Genomic DNA, 19,279 nt, shown 5'->3' on the forward strand with positions numbered 1-19,279 from the left:
TTGTGAATTCAGCGGCGCTCTCTTTCTGCTGGGAAAATAGCTTCCTTCCTCTGTTCAGGCAATAACTTTAATAACTGGCTGCAAGTTCTCAGACAAGTGGCATTTAAATCAAAGCGTGTAGCAGCAATCTACGCCGCGATGGTGTTGATGGCTGTAAACGTTGATTTGAAAAATATTTGTATATAAATTCCACACAGCTCAGGACATTAACATTTGAAAATTATGTTTTAAAATCCGTAGCCTAAAGTCCAATCAGCAGCTCAGCCTTTATTTCTATTTGAATACAGTGTGTACACAGTGTTGACAATGGAAGTAATTTCTCCTTTCAAATTAAGATATTATTCAAGGAAATGCTTGTGTTATTAGGAAGCGTAATTCTAAGTCAACAATACATTTATTTTTTAGTTCTGCACAACAAACTGAACCGTCTCCACCATTGTGTTTTCGCTTTCAGACAGTAGCTCCTTGTCAAGACATCATGTTCACGCACAAGCAGCCATGTTTACACCACTTTGCTTGATTGATAAGTTGAGAGACTCCACCTGCTGTGTTGATCATAAAGACAGAATGTCAAACAACACAACAGTGTGGCTCTTTCATCGGTTTTTTAAAAGTGAGAGTTATTTGACACCGTAGAGTAAACTACTGTATATCAGGCTGTCAACAGCATCAGAATATACTTGTTCATATGATAAGTTATGGGGAGTTTTGACAGAGTAAATATGGGGCTGAAACTCATCTGGTTAAAAGAAAGAGGACAATGATGCCAATGTAGCTCTGTGTCTACAGGTCATGTAGGACAATGACATTCTACCATGTGAACCAGAGCAGAAGATTATAGGTTTGGTATAAAATCATGTGAATAACAATTTTAAAGAGATATTCATGTAATTCTCATATAGTCCAACTGTTAAAGATTCTTTCTGTCCGCCTCGTGGACTTATATAAAAAAATGGACAACATGACTCTGATCCAGCTTGGCTGCTGTATTGTTGAGGATGTGTAATGTCGACCTTGAAGTGTTTCCGTACGAGGGACTCTTGAGAAAACTTCAAATATCACCCAAAATTGTGAATCTGAGAACAAACTCTAGAATCCATGTGCACAGATTTATAAAACCAGGGTCTACACGTTTTCCACCTAGGCCCTAAGGAGGCTGCGTACCTCCAAACTTAGTAGTTTGTGTGAAGATTTTTGGATGCTGCAGCTCTAAACTGGATTAACGCAGGCCAAGCTGTCAACGTGTACCGACAGGCACATTTTGAACGAGCACTTCACTGGTAAATACAACGCGACATGTAAAACACAGGTGTGATCAAGTACAGCCATTGTGTGAACAACAACAACAGCATTTGCTTATAGCTGGAGGTAACCTTCCTCTACATCCATCTGAAGGTGAGCCTGCTCAAGCTGTTTCATAAAATTCCATCATTTACCATCTGTGGCTGAACATTGGTCAGCAGGGGAAATGGCTGAAAGAGTCAGTGATGCAAGGAGCTATAATCTGTTCCCCAGCTACCCTGTTGTTTGTTTTGAAAAGAGAAATTGAGAGCGAGAAAAAAAAAAAGGAAAAGAGACCAAAGAAACAAATGGACCCATCTCCTTCCTAAAGCGTTGCTTTTCCAGCTCATTTATCAAAAGCAGAAGAAGAATTATTTTTGATTGGCTGATTACCAGAAGCATTCATCACTGGCCGGCGTATCCCCACCAATTTGACACTGCCATTTTGGATAATTTGTTAAGAATGACAAAGAGGTCATTGTTGCCTTGGCTTCTTTTTGACCTTTTTCATATTAGAAAATTAATTTTCCATCTGAAACAGATGTATTAGGTCCTGTCACAGCACCGAGATGAATTTTGCACCTTGAAATCCTCCCCAACGCCCTCCTTCTGTGACTTCCTACAGCCCCACACCGCAGTCTCTTTCTCTTTGTCTTTCTTCTTTCTCTTTGTGCGACAGTGAGATCTGCCTTATAAATGTGACGCTGAGAAACTTCATGTGTTTTCTTTGGCGTATTTGTGTCTTTCTCTCTGCCTCCCTGTCTTCTCTCTCCTCTCTCCGTGTGCGTTAAGATGTCAAAATCAGCCGACCATTTCTGATCCATTTCTGAGATTTACAGCCAATTTTTCCCCATCATCCCTGCGTTGTTTCAATCCCTCCATCATACCGCTCTTTATTCTCCCTCCGTTGGAATCTGAATTGTTTGCCTTTCACAGGAAGATACAGACGAAGCTATCACTCTCTGGCAATTTCCATGCTCTTTTTGTCCTCTTATTAAATTCTTTTTTTTTCCATACTTCAAAGTATTTTTTTCCCAACATGTCCCCTGTTGCTCCTTTTTTTCGATGGCGTTCATATCTCCTCTTTTTGTCTCTACCCATTAGCTCCCTGCCCCTCTTCTCCTTTTTCTCCTGGCTGGCCATACCAACAGATGTGGCAGCTTATGTGGCACTAACAGGCCCGAAGCAGAGGGCTGCCTGTGCCCGTTCAGCCTGATTACAAGTCACCTCTGTGTTCATAAACAGACAAATACCGTCATCAATTCGAGAGCACAGTGCAGACTGAGAGAGGGGGGCGGGGGAATCAGAGAGAGGGACACAGACGGAGGCAGAGTTTTGTGTCATTTACTCTCGTCCATGAAGCAGGTCATGCCATCTGCCATGTTCTGTCACGGCTACATCATAAGAAGGTCACTGACCATGTGCCCCCGTGACCTGAATCGGCTCAAACCTTGGATACAGTTTTACAGTATTTAAGTAATATGACACCTTTTCTTTCCAACCCCTTTCATGAAGTTAAGTTTGACCCAGAGTGAATGTCTGCATCTGACGTAGTTCCACAATTTCACAATAGGTGGCTGCGTTGCAGACATAAAAACAGGCAGATCGTTTTGTACCTTGCTTATTGGCTCTTCGACTGTCATTAACGGTTTTCAAACATGAAAGATCAGATCCACTCAAAAAAGTGGATCTGATCTTTTTGTTGACATGAAAAACGCAGCAGGAGATTGTCCAGGTCAGACGTGTTCAAAACAACAAGAACATTTCTGGAACATTCAGGAGAGGGGTGGCAACCGGGTACAGCAGGAGGCCGGACATGAATGAATCAATTCTGCTAAGGAGAGAATGTGTTTGTGTTAGCGTCGACATCACTATCAGCCCTTATTACCAAAACGTTCTTGAATCTCGTTGTCTTTCCAAGTCGACACCTTCGTGTAGCACCTCTTTTTCATCCTGAGATATTTATTTAACTGTTACATCTGTTCACTCGCAGATTTTTCTGGGGCGCTTGCAGGAAAAGTTCTGGAAAATGTTATCTAAACTCTTTCCGTTTAAGTTTGCAAACTAAGCAGTTAAAAAATAAATAATAGTCAGATTTTCCTTTTTTACGATTCCGTCCTCCCAAGAGATAAGATAAGATAGATACATTTATTAGTCCCAAACACATGCAAAGACATGCACAGGCAAACCCATGCACAGTAGGGAAATTTAACCTCTGCTTTTAACCCATCTGGTGCAGGACACACAGAGCAGTGAGCGACCATGTATGGCGCACAGGGAGCAGATGTTGGGGGAGGAAGGTGCCATGCTCAGGGGCACTAGACAGGGTAGGGAGAATCCTCTTGGATTTTTGGACAGATAAATCCAGGTTCGTCTTTTTGTTGTTTCTCCGTGGAGTCGAACCAGAGACGAACCAGAGACCTTTTCTGCCCAGAGTCCAAGTTTCGGCTACTAGTCCACCGCCTCTATGGTGGTAAGATGAACCACGGCAGCAGTTGTATTAGCAAGTGCCCTAAAACGACATTGGTTAGCATTCCAATGACAGTGCCCTCTAGTGCTCAACGTAATTGTGAATAATTACATCATGAATGGTTATGGGATATAGTAGACCAACAAACTCTATTCAGCCACAAGGTCAGGATGGATAGATATAGGACAGAAAAGCTATTGGCTTTCCTTAGTCTCAGGCCTAATTGTCTATCGTCTAGGCTACTGCTGCCCACTTCAAAGCTCAGCTGGATCCAGCTCATTCCGTCCACAGATAGGATAGGCCACATTTTAGTATTGGATAAAATAAAATGACACACAAGTTCAGCGTTTTTCTCCTGAACAAGCAGCTGCTTCCCTGCTCCTCCAAAGGTATGCTCCTGCTGATGCCAAGAGCTTTATTCAGGAGCTTGTAATCCTGCTTCAATCAGCACCTTTTTCCTTCCCGTGTAAAGATAAGCCCGGCATTTATGGCCCTCGCCGCACCCCCGCACCCGGCTCTAATTAATATGCAGGAGATAAGTACTTGTCTGACAAAATTCATTTGTTTGACCTTCTAGGTTTCCACTAAACTGTTTGCGGCCGCTGCAAGTTCACCACAAGTTGAGAGTTCCCTGGAGTTGGGGCGAGATGGGGCTTTTGTTACTGTGAGAGATGTTTAATTTGGACAGCTTGCTCTCCCTCGCTCTCTCTCGCTCTATCTCTTTCTCTTTCTCTTTCTCTCTCTCTCTCTCAAATTGTCTTCTGACTTTCATTCGGCAGTCTCTGTTTCTTAATTGCCCCTAATTGCTTAATTACAATTTCAAATGAACAATTCTGGAGGTCAGAGCGGGTTGTTAATTGAAGCATCAATCACAGTGGTGGGGCCTTCAGAAGCGTCTCAGTTTGATTGACAGGGCATTAACAGAGTATTGTAGTAAGCCTGGACATGACATTGTGAGGGCTCCATGGCTGTTACTACTGTTAGCGCTGCTGCTGCTACTGTCCTTCACGTGAGGCTGTGAAGGAGAAACCACCACAGGGACAAACTGCTGGATCTGTGTCCTCCCTCTTCAGTGGACTGGTTTTGTACAGGAATACATGGCCAAACCTATGTGTTCACCCCTGTCTATATGTGTCATGTCTTTTTTTGTCTTTTTACATGGTCTAGGCAAAGCAACCTAGTCCCGGTATAGGGAAAAATAGCAACAGTTAGGGAAAGGTTCCTTTCCTGTTTCAGCAGGATAGTGCACCTTTATTTATGAGAAACTACAGACATGAACTCCAGACAATATCTGGACCTTTTTTGAAACATTGAGGCGGGGGGGGGGGGGGGGGGGGGGGGGGGGGGGCATTTGGGTGCAGGAGGCAGGACATGACACTGCGAAAATCACGTGTTTTTGTTCTGAGCACATTGACAGTGACGTGGGCCATCACCACTGAGCTCTTGTAACTGGTTGCTCAGTGTGACATCATTGTCGGCGTACTTTATGTGTGGCCCGTCTCTTTCATGCTGAGTCAGAAAATATCATCAATGTCGTGGTTTCCTATGGACCAGGGTGAAGTTTGATCATAGTCACAGTTGTGAAGGTGACAGTTTTTATTTTGTTTAAAAAATAACAAATTGTTGCACATATTTTATCAACTCTTTGATTTGATCATTTTGTGCTCAAAATACATTGATGAAATAGGAAGCTAAATCCAATTTTGGGAAGTTTTTTGCGAGACCTGTTTGGTTTTCATAATTGACTTCACCATTCATTATTCAGCTATATCTTTGTGTTAATTGTGAAGGACTCAGTTGACCTTCACGGAACTTTCCACCTCAAACATCTCCCTAAAATCTGTACAAATCCATTGATGTAAATCCTGCAGCCAGGTTTCAACATCTTGTGTAAAGCTCAGTCAGAATAAAGCAGCATATAAAGCCAATGGTTTTAATTTGAGATGTTCAAAAATCACACACAGTATAATATTGTAGTTAATAAAATACAGAGATCCGTCATTCACCTGACTCACTCATTTGGATTCCACGTGCGCATGGAGCAGCTGGTTAACCTCTGTTACCACTCTGCCACTTTTGATCGCCCACTTTACCACCTTCCTCCAATTCAACCACCTCTGTCCCTACCACTGCCTTTTCATCCTTCCCCTCCTCCTCCTCCAGAGGGGGGACACCCAGGTAATGATTAGGGTGGTTGTCCTTGAATGGACCCTGGTTTGTTGCTTCAAACTCCTTCCTCTGCTTATTGGAACTGAGTTTACCTCTCTCGCTTCCTCCTTGTCCTTCTACAGTCCCCCAACTTCCTTCCTCTTCTCTCCCCCTTTGTTATCTAACTCTCCCTTTATGTCTTTATATATTTCGCTCTCTCTCTCTGTACCTCCTATCACCACCCCACCTCAGTTGGCTGCATTTAGCTTTCTTCCCCCTCTTCTCCCTCTTGCTCCCTTTTTAGTTTTTCTGTTGTTTCTCCCTCCCTCCCTTCCTCCCTCCCTCCTACCTTCCTCCCACTGTCCCCTTCTCTCCCCCCACCTTCTCCTGCTGCTGTTCCTCTCCTCTGGGGCTCCATCCATCAGGTTGTCGGGGGCTGCTAGCGGCCGACTCCCAGCCACCATATTTCACCACCAGCCAGCCAAGCAGCTGACAGCACAGCCACCGCCAGGAAATTGCTTTGGCTGTGAGCGGAATTTCAAACACAGGCACACTGCGTCGCCCGGGCCGCCCAAGCACTGCTTCCCTCTCTCTCTCGTTCTCTCTCTTTTTCTTTCTCTCTGTCCTGTCAATCTCTCTGCCCCTCTCTTCACACATCTATATGTCTCTCTATCTCTCTCTCTCTCTCTCGCTCTAGCTCTCTTCTTCTTTTTCTCTCTCTGGTTGTTATTATGTACTTATTTCCTCCCTGTCTCTCTCTTTGCACCCCCATCACCCCCGTCTTTATATACGTTTTTTTCGGTTTGCTCTTCCCTGCCCCTCTGTCTATTGCTGCACACACACACCCACACACACACGCACACACACACACACACACACACACACACACAACCACACACATTATGCATTGCTGTCTCTCTTTGTCTTTTGTCCGGCTTCCCACTTGTCTCCCTCCCTCCCTCCTTTTCCCGTCTTCTTCCACTATCTCTCCTTTTCTACCCTCTCATTCTTTCTCTCCTCCCCCCCTCTTTACGATCCACAGGGAACAAGGTGTGGTGCTGAATGTGGAATGAGCGGAAAGTGAGGGAGGGAGGGAGGGAATGAGATAAAGAGGAAAAGAAGAGCGAGAGGATGAAACCAGGACGAGAACGGAGTGATGAGATAGAGAAAGGAGGCTGAGGAGAAATATTCTAATACATCTTATATTTTAATAGGTCTAATGGGGATAAATATAACATTTAATGATTTAATTAGGCAAGTCAACTAGTCAAGATTCTTCTATTTTGTTTTAATTTTGAATGTAGTAAAATCATTTAGTTTACAAATTAATCCAAAGGCATCAACGCCATGAGTTTGTGCTGAACTGAACCTTGATATCCCAGGATATGTTCCAAAGATCTTCTTGTCATGTCACTGAAAGCGTGGCTTTCTCAGTCTTTCAATGGCCACAGATAAGATAAGATACATTTATTGTCCCACACACATGCACACATGCACACACGACATGCAAGGGGGAAATTTGTTTTCTGCTATGACCCATCTGGTGTACACAGGAGGACACACAGAGCAGTGGGCAGCCATGCACGGCACCCCAGGGAGCAGGTGTTAGGGGAGTAAGGTGCCTTGCTCAGGGGCACTTAGACAGTGGGGTGGGGTAGGCACTTTGACAGTGTGGAACAGATACAGGTGGTGTCCAGGTGTTGTCCGTCCAGGTATGTTGTTTTTTTGTTGTCACTCCGTGGATTCGAACCAGAGACCACCGTCGGATTTTCTGCCCACAGTCCAACTTTCTGCCACCAGGTGAGCTCAGGTGACTGTGGAGGAATGTCCACAACAGTCCTATGTCTTCTTTAGTCTCTTAGTAGTTCTTTTGGAGCTCTGAGGTGTATTTGGCATTGTTTTGAATCCTTGTACACAAAGGAACAAACCAGAGGGTACAGCATGTCTCTGAGGAGTGGAGCGCTGTTTCCTCCTCGTCACAGTGTCGTCAATTTAGCGGAGGCGTCCCACTCCCATTTACACCTTGGATTCGTCATTAAACTTGGATTCATCAGTAAATGGGACATTTTACAGGGAGTCGTCCACTGAAAAATGCTGGTGTTTCTCTGTCCTCCCTGAGCAACTGGCCTTGTTTCCCCTCCCGAGAGGTGGTTGAGAAACGGCCACTTGTCCTCTGAGACCACCATGCGACAGCCTTCTTTTGACACTTCTCTTTCTGACGGCAGTCTTGTGTTTTATATTAAGCAGATTGTGTATAATACAGTTTTTTTTCTCTCTCTCAGGGAAGTGATCCTGCTGTATTGATCTCCTGACTGTGGGGTCACTTTGGTTCTGCCTGATGATGATCTCAGTTTAGCAGAGTGTTGTAGAGCTTCATGCACTGCCCCCTCTCGGAAACCTTTAGTCCAGCCAGGATTTGATGCAGAGAAAGCTCCTCTTTGTTCAGAATAACAATTTGACTTCTGACACCCTCACTTAGTTCTGCCATTTTTCCCACTATCACAATGCTACTTAGTAAGTAATGATCTTATCTTGAATCTTATAACGCGTTGCAAGTTGAGTTTTGTGCGCAAGCCTCAGATGAGTTGATAAAATCCAACTGATGAGGATGCCTGGCTCAATGGAAGAAAGGAAATCTGACCTTTGATTCAAAGGAGTTCAGTTTTTCATTGCCCCAAATTAACTTAATATGAACGTTGACCTAGAAATGGGACAGAATATTTTGTGAGTGTGGCATATGTTTTGTTCAGTGTACCTAGCAATTATGTTCATCTATTCAACAACAACAAATCCCTCAAACTAATTTCACCTTCCCTGCAGTGGTTTTGTTATTGGAATATTTGTCCAATAATTTACTTTACGAGCAGTTAAAACAGAATCATCCAAAACTGTGCATCTCTATGATGTTCTCACATCTAGTGAGGGTTCTAGTTAAAAATCTGAGAATAAGTCAAGTCTGTGCAAGCTCCATTTTTGTATCACAAGATAAAAACATATGGTGTTTGTGTGTGTGTGTGTGTGTGTGTGTGTGTGTGTGTGTGTGTAGAGTGATAATAGAGTCAAGCAAGTGAAACAGATCTTATCAAATCCATTTGACACAGTGAATACTGGAGAGAAAAGGCATTACACTCTCAATATGAAGTCTATATTAACCTGATAAATAAGTATCGGGTATATGACGAATCTCTGACATCCACATGAGTGTGTGCGTGCGTGTGTGTGTGTCTGCACAGCCTAGTGTAGGTGTGCCCTTCAGGAGGATAGTCTCATTGAAGTTTTCTGTGGGGGTTTGGCTCTCTTCAGATATGAGTGTATTCTCAGTTTGTAATGCCTGGAGGGTCTGGAGTCGTCTCCTGGGTGGAAGCTTCTCCTCAGCATAGTGTCCCCAGAGCAAAGACAGGCCTTCCCCTCTCTCCCAGTGGATACTCTGTGGAGTGGACTGTTGCAGACAGTGTCAGACAAATATGACATCTTCCTCGCTAACCTGCTGTTTTGCACCTTCTCTCTCTGTTTCCCTGTCCTTCTGTTATCCTCCACTGTCCTCCCTCTTTTTCCCTCCATCAGAGGGTGAGTTTGGAGTTCTACATTGACGTCCATGCCCACTCCACCATGCTGAATGGCTTCATGTACGGCAACGTGTTCGAGGATGAGGAGCGTGTCCAGAGACAGGCAGTCTTCCCCAGGCTGCTGTGCCAAAATGCACCAGACTTCTCTTTCGTAAGTCACATAAACAGACGCACACAAACACACCGTGTTGAGGGGGTGGCGCTCAGGAGCAGAATGTCACCGGCTTCAGTCCTGAGGCTAAAATAAAACATGAAATAGCCATATCTCAGCAACTGCTGGTGAGGTGGTGTTCAGCCAGCCACTTACAAGACTTGCCAAGTGCTGCACTTAGTGGCACAAGAGTGAAGACCCTGGTTGCAATGAGCACCTCCCTGGTGTAAATATGTGTAAGTGCTAGCATGTGAGCCGGAGTGTTGATTCAGGAAAACACACAGAACACATGTTCTGTGTGTTTTCATTCGCTGTTGTTATGAAGCCAGCAGAGACATATTCATGATTGAAAATGTGAACTCATCAACATACCCACAAGAGGTTTTAAATATATCTATAATCTAACCTAACTCTAACCCTATATTTTATTATACTTGTTTCAATATTTGTTGGGTATAGGAGGAGTGAATGAATCTTATTAAACAAGTTAGGAAAGTTAATAACTTATAACAGGACAAAGAATAGGAAGAATTGTAAAATACAGAAATTTAAAAAACTTTATTTCTATAGCACGCCTCTAAACAAGGTTACTGTACCTAGATAAAAACATTAAACAACGCAGAACAAAATAAGAATTAGAAAGACAGCACAAAAGAAAATATTTTAAAAAACAAGCAACATCCATTGCAACCAGTTAGAAATCAGGCTTTTAAAGGTTTTCCGATGAAAGTTTGTTTTGAGCAATGATTGTGTCCCTCGTCCCTCTTAGTTACCAGCTTCGTCTTAGCAAGTGGTGATTGGAAGATCTTAGAATCCGACATGGTGCATTGGGAGTTAGTAGCTCTGTAATATTAATTGGGACCAGACCGTGCTGAGCTTCAAAAGTTTAAAAACAATCCTTAATTTGACCTGCAGCCAATGAAAGTGTGAGCGGCCGCGTTCTGCACGAGATGAAGCCGAGACACTGAGTATTGACTGGTAACTATAAATAGTGCAATGTAGTTTTCTGACAAAGGCGTGAATAATAATTTTCAAAGGTCAGGATGGAAAAGACAGGGCGGATTGGATTTTGGTTAAATGTCTTTTTAATAATGAGGTTATTGACATAGGCTGTAAATTCTCACACAGGTTTAATCAGATGTCACAGATGCAGATCCACAGAACGCAGACATATGAATGGACTGAACTTACACAGCGCTTTTCTCGCCTTAACAACCTCTCAAAGATCTTCACACTATGAGTCACATTCATACAGCGCTGCTATATCCAGCACAGCAGCAGTCAGGGACAATTTGGGGCTCAGCGTCTTCACCTCGACACACAGACTTGAGGAACGAACGTACGACCGACCTCCCAATTAGTGGAAGACCCACTCTTCCTCCTGAGTCATGTCCGCCCCCTGCTGTGCACTCGCACTTTACGTATGTGCGGAACACAAATAGCTAACGTAGGTCATGAGGAAGCACAGGGCCGTGAAAGTGGGTCAGGATATTCTGTGTGAGCAATGCAGGTGTTCTGCTGAAGCACCTCTTAGTTGGCTTAAAACCCGGTGTAGTTGGACAGGAGGGACTTTGCAGAGAGTGAGGGTGGCGAGGAAAAACCAAGGAGGAAATTAAAGCGCTAGAGATTAATGGAGGAGAGACACTTAACAGAGGAAACGTGTGGGAGGAAACATCCATCCACCGACTGCGGTGCGCCTCATCCGGCCACATGTGCATAACCCACTCTAATAACACCTTTTCACACAGGTGCATTATCCATCAAAGCGTTTCCTCTCGGGCCTGTGTCGCTTCCACTGACCTTCATTTTGTCACTGATGGTGACATTTCCTAGCGGAGCCACTTACACACGTCATAAAGAGTAACCTTTATTGCCCATTGATACCCAGCGGCCAGTGTGCCAACCTGGATACGGAGAGGAGCCCGACAGGTCGATGTTCACCCACATATATGTGCGGAAATGTCACTGACTGTCAGTGTCTCTACTGTATCCAGTGTCACGGCGAACAGGTCAAATCTCCCCCCCCCCCCCCCCTCTCTATGTATCTGTAATACTTGTGTGACAGCTGGCCCAGGGGTCATCTCCCTCCCTGTGCATTGTCCCCCCCCCCCCCCCCCCCTCCTGCCCATTCAGCACTACCTAAATCCCAGCAGCAGCAGCAGCACAACACAATCAAGGCAAACTCCCACTGGTAGCTGCTAAGTCTGCATTTCAGCGGAGGCAACTCTCACTGCAGCAGAGTGGAGTGACAGTGAACGGAAACTTTTTCCACACTCTTCCCAAGACAGCATGGTGTGTGTTTGTGTAGTGTACCGCTGACACGCTCAAACCCAAAATAGACTCGTTTTTTTCTCTTTTTTCTCTCCTCTCTGTTTAAGCCGTTTACAACCAAGCTCCGTAATGACATTGAACAAAGTGAGTCTGTTAGAATAAACTCTACCCTTCATTATTCCTCCTGGCTTCTCCAGAGGCACCACAAGTGCAAGTTACGGAGAAACAAATGGGTTTCCACTGATGAGACCTGTCAGACAACAACCCTGACCGTAACTACTTTGTTTCGTCATTTATCAACCAGCAAACTCCTGTCAGCGCAGCAGCAGTGGACGGCCACGCACAAGTCAGATCTGATTCGGAGTCAAATATTTATGATACAAATGTTTTTTGTGCAGATGTCAATGGATACATAATTCATATTGTAATAAGAGGTTCATTTTAATTTAGCTTGTCAAAGGCCAATTCACTTATTACATGATTGATTCAGGTTTCATACAACCCACTCAAGACCCTTCACAATATAGGGTTTACACCATTAATAATGGTGGTTATAGTCAGGACACTTAACTGGACTCACAAAATGATCAGACTCTATCATCCTGCTTATGATTTGTCATCTGTTTGCACAGAAACACCTTAATGTTCCTATCATGACACTTCACTTCACCTTTATCCTGTAACCTCTCATATTTAAACCTTTGCCTTAAAACATCAAAGAAATGTTTATATCTTGATTTATTCAGAGTTAATTATCTGCGGGTTCCCAAAATGACTTATTTCACATTGCAGACAGTAAAGTCATTTTATGTATTGTTAATATTAAAATATTAACCGATGACTGAGCAGCAAATTATTTCCTACACATAAACAAAACTGTCATTTCCTTTTTGCCCATCAAATGAAGCCAAAAATGTCCTGGATACGTGTGCCGCCATCTTACGTGTAGTTTAACTTGTAATTTGACTTAATTGTCCACTCCCCTAACTTGGAGGCATGTCAGTCAGTCACCAGGTAGCGATCGAGATGGTTTGGCTTTACTTTTGGGGAGCTGTCATCTCTTGCATGTTTAAATACAGTCTATGGTTTGTACTAGTAGCCAAGCAGGTAAATCTTTCAAATACAAAAGGTCCTTGAAAAGCTCAAAAGCGCAAGATGGTGGCACCCGTGTCCAGGAAGTGAAGAAGTGCTGTCCATCTTTATACAGTCTATGGTACAAACGCAACAGTTTCTGTGGTGGTATTCGAGATGTATACTGGTATTTCACAGTTTGGGCCAATGATCTCCACTGGGGAAGATTTCCAGACTACAGTGTCCTGCTGTCAGATGATTTACCACAGTGGATATTTTGCAGACACAAAGTCTCCTGCCCAAGTCCTTTCTGCTACTTCACATTGATGTTGTTTTTCTATTGTGTCCCCTAAGTCCAACACGTCCTTCAACCGAGATGTGGTGAAGGCCGGTACCGGTCGACGTTTCCTTGGTGGTCTCCTTGACGATACGTCCTACTGCTACACTCTGGAAGTGTCCTTCTACAGCTACATGCCCGCTGGCAGCAACGCGCCTGTGCCCTATACTGAGGAGACATGTATCCTTCAACAAATGTGATCTATGTAGTGGTTATGGACACAGCTTTTTCCCTGATTGGACAATTAGACCCTGTTTAACAGATTTTTAGTCGGAAAGGGTAGCCTATACACACACACACACTCATTCACACACACACACACACACACACACAAACACACACACACGCACAAACACACACACACACACACGCGCGCACACACACACACACACACACACACTCACACACACAGTGTTCCTGCAGTGTATTTCTCCCATTGAAATCAGGCCAATTGATCTTGTAATCATTAGACTCATTATTTGTATATCTGCATTCCTGTTTGTGAGTGTGTGTGCATGTGTTGTGTGTCGGGTCACGTGTTCCCACTAGAAAAGCATGTTGCTCTTTTGTTGCCTTGTGTTGCGACAGATGTGCAGTGACAGAATAAGGATGTGATCGCTGCGTCTATTGATTTCATTTACAAAGGAACGAGGAGAAAGGGGCCTGTGGCGGCTTGTGCAGAGCTGTGTGCGTGCTGCGGAGGCTTTGATTGCAATAAACAATGAAACAATGGAACAAACGTGATTCCTGTCAGCGACGATCATGCACGCACGCACGCACACACACACTCACAGACATTCATCATGGGAACCAAGGTCACAGGTGCCTTAATGGACCCAGATGGGAGGAAGTTTTCCTTCAGCTGACCTTCTCAGGGCTGAAGAGCTCCTGAGAGCTGGCCGATGGCGGTCTGATCTGACCGATAGAGAGACGGAAAAGAGGGGAGAAGAGAGATTTTAAGAGAGAGATAAGGACCCTACATATGGAAAGCATGTGCTCCCCCTACACACGCTCACTCACAGGTGGAGGGGAAGTTGGACATAGACGCAGCCCTAGTGCCCTCTAGTGCCAGGAGCCAGCACAGTCTTAGATGTAGTTATTTCAGAATCACTCCCACATGAGAGATTCGTGAAATTCTGGTCAGTTCACATCGCATTGATGGGACATTTTTTGTAATTCGACATCATACCTTTTTTGGAAAACTTTAAGTGTTGTTCTCGAAAGAGGATACAGGGAAAAGGATAAACTATAACTATAACTTTGATGAGGGATCTATGTGTGTGTGTGCGTGTCTCACTTTAATGCTTCTCATAGAATCCTCTCAGGTCTTTAAATTACATACTTTATGCACAGATAGAAATACAGGCATGTACGTGCACACACATGTGGCACCACGACACCCACGAACTTGCAGCTTGCCTTACGTTGAGGGGACAGGTGTCTGGCTGCTATGCAGAACAAACAAACAGCTGCACATAACCAATTCCACACAGTGTTTTCATTGAAGCAAGATAAGCAATGTGGAGCCTCCATGTGTTTGCAGAGGGGATATTTCTTCCTAAGGTCAAATTTGAAGAGGACTCAGCTCTGGTGGGAGGACTTGCTTGATCTTTTTGTTTTTCAGAAGGGTGTGTGTGAGTGTGTGTTCTTACAAGCATTTGTGTGTGTTTTTGCCTGCGAGATGGGGAGGGGTACGAGGAGGAGGGGCTCCGCAGGGTGGGCAAGCTAGCCCAGGGACCTGGTGTAGAGTGGAGATTGGGGTCAGGCAGGTTGAAGGAACCAACCATGTCGCTTTTTACGCCCCAGCAGTCAGCTCGATGGAGCGTGCAAATCATCAACAGAGACCTTTAGCATCTCAACACCCCCTCCCTCCACCTTTCTCACCTGGCACGCACACACACACACACACACACACACACACACACACACACACACACGCACACACTCAAGAGGCCCGCACAGTCCTCTTATCTAATACATGACAAATAAGTAATAACCTGGGCTCCTAACTCCCACCACTTCCAAACACAATGCCCTTCCCCTTTAATCTTTCCTGACTCTCCTCCTCCACTGCTGTGACCTGTAGCCACCAAAAATTTAAACCTTAACCTTTGTCACAGCTGAGACTTTTGTCACAGTTTGAAAGTGCTCTGGAAAAAGGTGAAATGCATTGTGTGTCTGTGTCTGTGTGTGTTTGTTTTATGATCTCTTCTTTCCATCTCCTCTAATGTCCTCCTGTCTCCTCTACTCCGTCCTTTCCTCTCATCTCGTCACCCAGAACATAACAGCTCATTATATCATCTAGTCAAGCTGAGAATCCTCTTCTGTGAAACAGCGGGGACAACCTCCGTCGTGTGTCTGTCTTCCCTTCGTCCTCTAATCATTTAGCACCTCTGTGTGTGTGTGTGTGTGTGTCTGTGTGTGTTTGTGTGTGCTTCACATCAAACTGTCCATAAAGTTAGTTTCAGGTAAAGTGCTGAATAGTACAGTACACTCCGGTTCTGTAATTAAACATATTGGCCTGTGAATTTTACCAGGTTTTCTTTATCGTCATAGTCCAACTGTGATTTGCGATGGACCTTCAAGTTAAGCCTGTGAAGTAGAAACTGTAAAGTGGAATGGATCAAGGTTGAGAGAATCTGGGACGTTGTTCAAAACTCAGCTTGACACTTTCCAGTGTGTGCATGCGTGTGTGTGTGTGTTAGTGAGTGAGCTTTGAGCCTGACACCTCTTTTTGTGTAGTTTGGAGACTTTGAAGCATTATTCAAAAACTTGAAATGTCATTCAGACAGTAAAGCTTCACTGCTCTGGTTTTTCCCGCGTTGATTTGAGCAGTAGCTTTTTCTCTTTCAAAGTATAGACGTGCACATTTTTAACTTTCTCAAATGCACAATTCTGAGAGAAAGACGAGTGCAATGTTTTGCTTGTTTTTCCTTCAGGAGTGAGTCTTGTAGAGGAAACAGTGGTCTTCCAATCTGAAGTGGTAACTCACATTCTCGTCAAGGGCAACATTGTTGTGTTCTCCTTCAGTATAACTGTGTGACGTCAGTGGACAGGTAGATGCATCGATGCAGCACAGACTGACTGCCTATATAACTCGCTGTAACTCGTCCTAAAAGTGCATGTGCGTTCTCTCTCTCTCTCTCTCTCTCTCTCTCTCTCTGTCACTCTCACACACACAAACACACACATTTGTCATCCTCTCCATTGTCTTCAAAAAGCAACACCCTAGCATGCACCTCGTCATAACAGTGAGACTCCATGAATACCAGAGCCATGCATCAGTGAGCCTGACACCCAGTGGACAGCCTGTGACAACTATGCAAATGATATAGCTGGGAGGCAAATATGCTTCACTACCAGACATCATACACATCAAACCCACGTGCACACACAGACAAGTGCACACATAGAAAGGCATAAACGCACACACACACACAATCATACACAGATGATTTCACAAATATCAATGCCGTGCTCAGGTGAACTGGTGTCCTCATGGGTACTCACAAAGATGCACAAACACACACCTCCAGTTGCTTTGCAGAAGTTTTTGCAAATGTTGCCGTTCATGAAAGGTCTGTGGATGTTACACAAAATCATGTGAAGTGCAAAAGGCACTTTTCAAAAACTTGACTCGAGCATCCATATGCAAAAAAAAAACTGAACTTCATGACGAAACTTGAGCAACTCACATCTTTGCAGTTGAAGCATTCAAAATAGTCATAGTAGAAAAATTGTGAAAGCAGTTGAATTGGCAGTTGGAAAAATAAAAGTTGAAATTAGAATTAGTATCTGAAAATAAACTGCAGAATCTAATGCTTATTTTTATTTATTTATTTTATTCATCTCTGCTCTAATTAAAATGTGACATTTTTAAATGTAAATCTCTCAAAGCAGCACAAAGAAAAAAATTTATTTGAGACTTGATGCCATAAACCACAGGCACCCAGATGAGACCTGCATGTATATTGTTAGTATCATCATGGCCTTTTTGTTCTACAGCACTTTTCTTTTTGGAAATTTTATAGACAAAGTTGAGCCTTTTCTTCACAACAAGAAGAGAAGAACTCCCGTATAAAAAAAGAAGCAGGAAGATAAAAATTGCGAGTTCACACTGTTTTAGAGCAGCATAAATCAGTGTCGTGTGTTGCTGTTAGGGAGAAAACAGAAGCCTTTCTCACACCTCTTTCATTTTATTGCTCAAGTTTCGGAGCGTGTCTCCTTGGCAGTGACAGTTCCTCCTAAATCAGCCTCTCGTGGTCCCTTTGGGAAATAGGACGTGAGGTCTTTCAGTCTGTTGAATCGTTATTCGGGACAAAAATGGGCCTTTCTGTATTGCTGTTGTTGACTAGCCTCTTAATTAGCATTGATAATTAGCGCTCTATGCGTCAGCGCGGTGACAGGACCTGTCAGTGGTCATATTGATGGCTCGAATGTCCCCTTGCTTGTCTCCTTGTTAACTCCCGTCTGATCTTGACAGCATCCTCCACGTGTCTTGTCCATTTTGCCACTGGGAGCCTTGTTGTCTGATCATCACCTTGTCTGTCTGCCAGGACTAGGCACGAGGGACACGAGCCGCTAAATGCCACGCTGACAGTAAACAGCTGCAGTAAACAAGTCATGATGTCCCCGTCCCATTTGTCTCACGTATCCCAATCTCATCAGCACCTAAACTGCCACGTCCTTGAGCCATGACAATGACCTGGTATTGATTAGACAAGACCCTTGTGTGTTTGGAGATGTTGGAGAATACGCCTCACAGTGACAAGACAGGAAAGGCCAAATCCAGTCACCTCTCTGAGCTGCTCAAAGCTGCATAATGATAACACAATGATTATGATAATGCTAAGAGATCCAGTTGAGTTCATGATACAGTATGAACAATATAATCAGGATCAGTCACACACGGTGCATTCAGATGTGGCTGCCTTCACATGGACTGCGGCACCTGAACTTTGTCTGAATGTTTCCACTACCGCCCACGTCTCTACAGCTGGCCGACTGTTTCCTGGCTCACACACTCAAACACACACACACACACACACACACACACACACACACACACACACACTCTTACACACGTCAGCAGCAGCCTCATTCCAGGCCCTATGGGTTCCCCCGGCGACGGGCCAGACAAGCATCAGGGCATCCTCCGTGTCTCGGACGATTTGCGTCCGTGGATGAGGTTGTCCTTCGGAAGCTGACCGTCCATCACGAAACCTGCTGAAATAGACAGTGAGTCGTGACAAGCCAAGCTGAGAGGCCATCTGCGCATGGAGGGGTCGTCCGGGAGATATTTGTGTCGCTGAGCGTGCACGGCCAAAAAAATCCGGACTGGCACTGAGCTCTGCTGATGAAAGAGAGCAGAGGAAAACACCCCAAACTTTCCTGAGGTCAGTCAGAAGATGTTACAGATGCAAGAAGAGTGGCTCATTTCCTTTAACATGGTTGTTAGTGAACTGGACATTAGTGTATCGGCTCCTCACAACTAGTAGATTAGTTTGGGCTTGCCAGCAGCATGGCTGTAGAGATGAGCATGTCTTTACTTGAGACTGAACCATTAGATGGTTCATGGTTCCAAGAGGATGAACAAATGCTCATAGTAGTTCTCTCTAGCACCAACAACTGGCCAAACCTTTCACTTGTGACAATATTTCACATCCTAACAATAGTCAGGACCTGCTGAAAGTATTGGTATAAAATATAGTACATACATTTACATATTATTAGTACATTGATGTGACTTAACAGCCATACCTTTTTTATAAGTTGGAACAACAACGTCACAACTCGGGAAATGGGACCTTCCGAGGAGCATGTGAATGCACAGTGTCTGTCCTGATGAATTCTTATAACTTTGGTGCTCACCTAACATATAGTGCCACATTCCCAGATTCAGCTGTACCTTGTGTTCATTGCAAATAAGTCAAAATTTTACAAAGCTTAACTAAGATGATGACCTTCTAAATATCAGCTTGTTA

General features: G+C 44.1%; 1 protein-coding gene across 1 annotated transcript in view; it reads left to right on the forward strand.

The window, feature by feature from the left end:
• agbl4 (AGBL carboxypeptidase 4) overlaps positions 1 to 19,279 on the forward strand; it is a 279,201-nt gene that overhangs the window by 255,997 nt on the left and 3,925 nt on the right. The window contains exons 10-11 of the mRNA XM_062394806.1: positions 9,464 to 9,616; positions 13,313 to 13,475. Of these exons, the coding sequence (XP_062250790.1) occupies positions 9,464 to 9,616; positions 13,313 to 13,475 (316 nt within the window). The remainder of the gene's footprint in view (positions 1 to 9,463; positions 9,617 to 13,312; positions 13,476 to 19,279) is intronic.

Source organism: Platichthys flesus, chromosome 9, assembly GCF_949316205.1.
Source record: "Platichthys flesus chromosome 9, fPlaFle2.1, whole genome shotgun sequence".
Classification (NCBI taxonomy): domain Eukaryota; kingdom Metazoa; phylum Chordata; class Actinopteri; order Pleuronectiformes; family Pleuronectidae; genus Platichthys; species Platichthys flesus.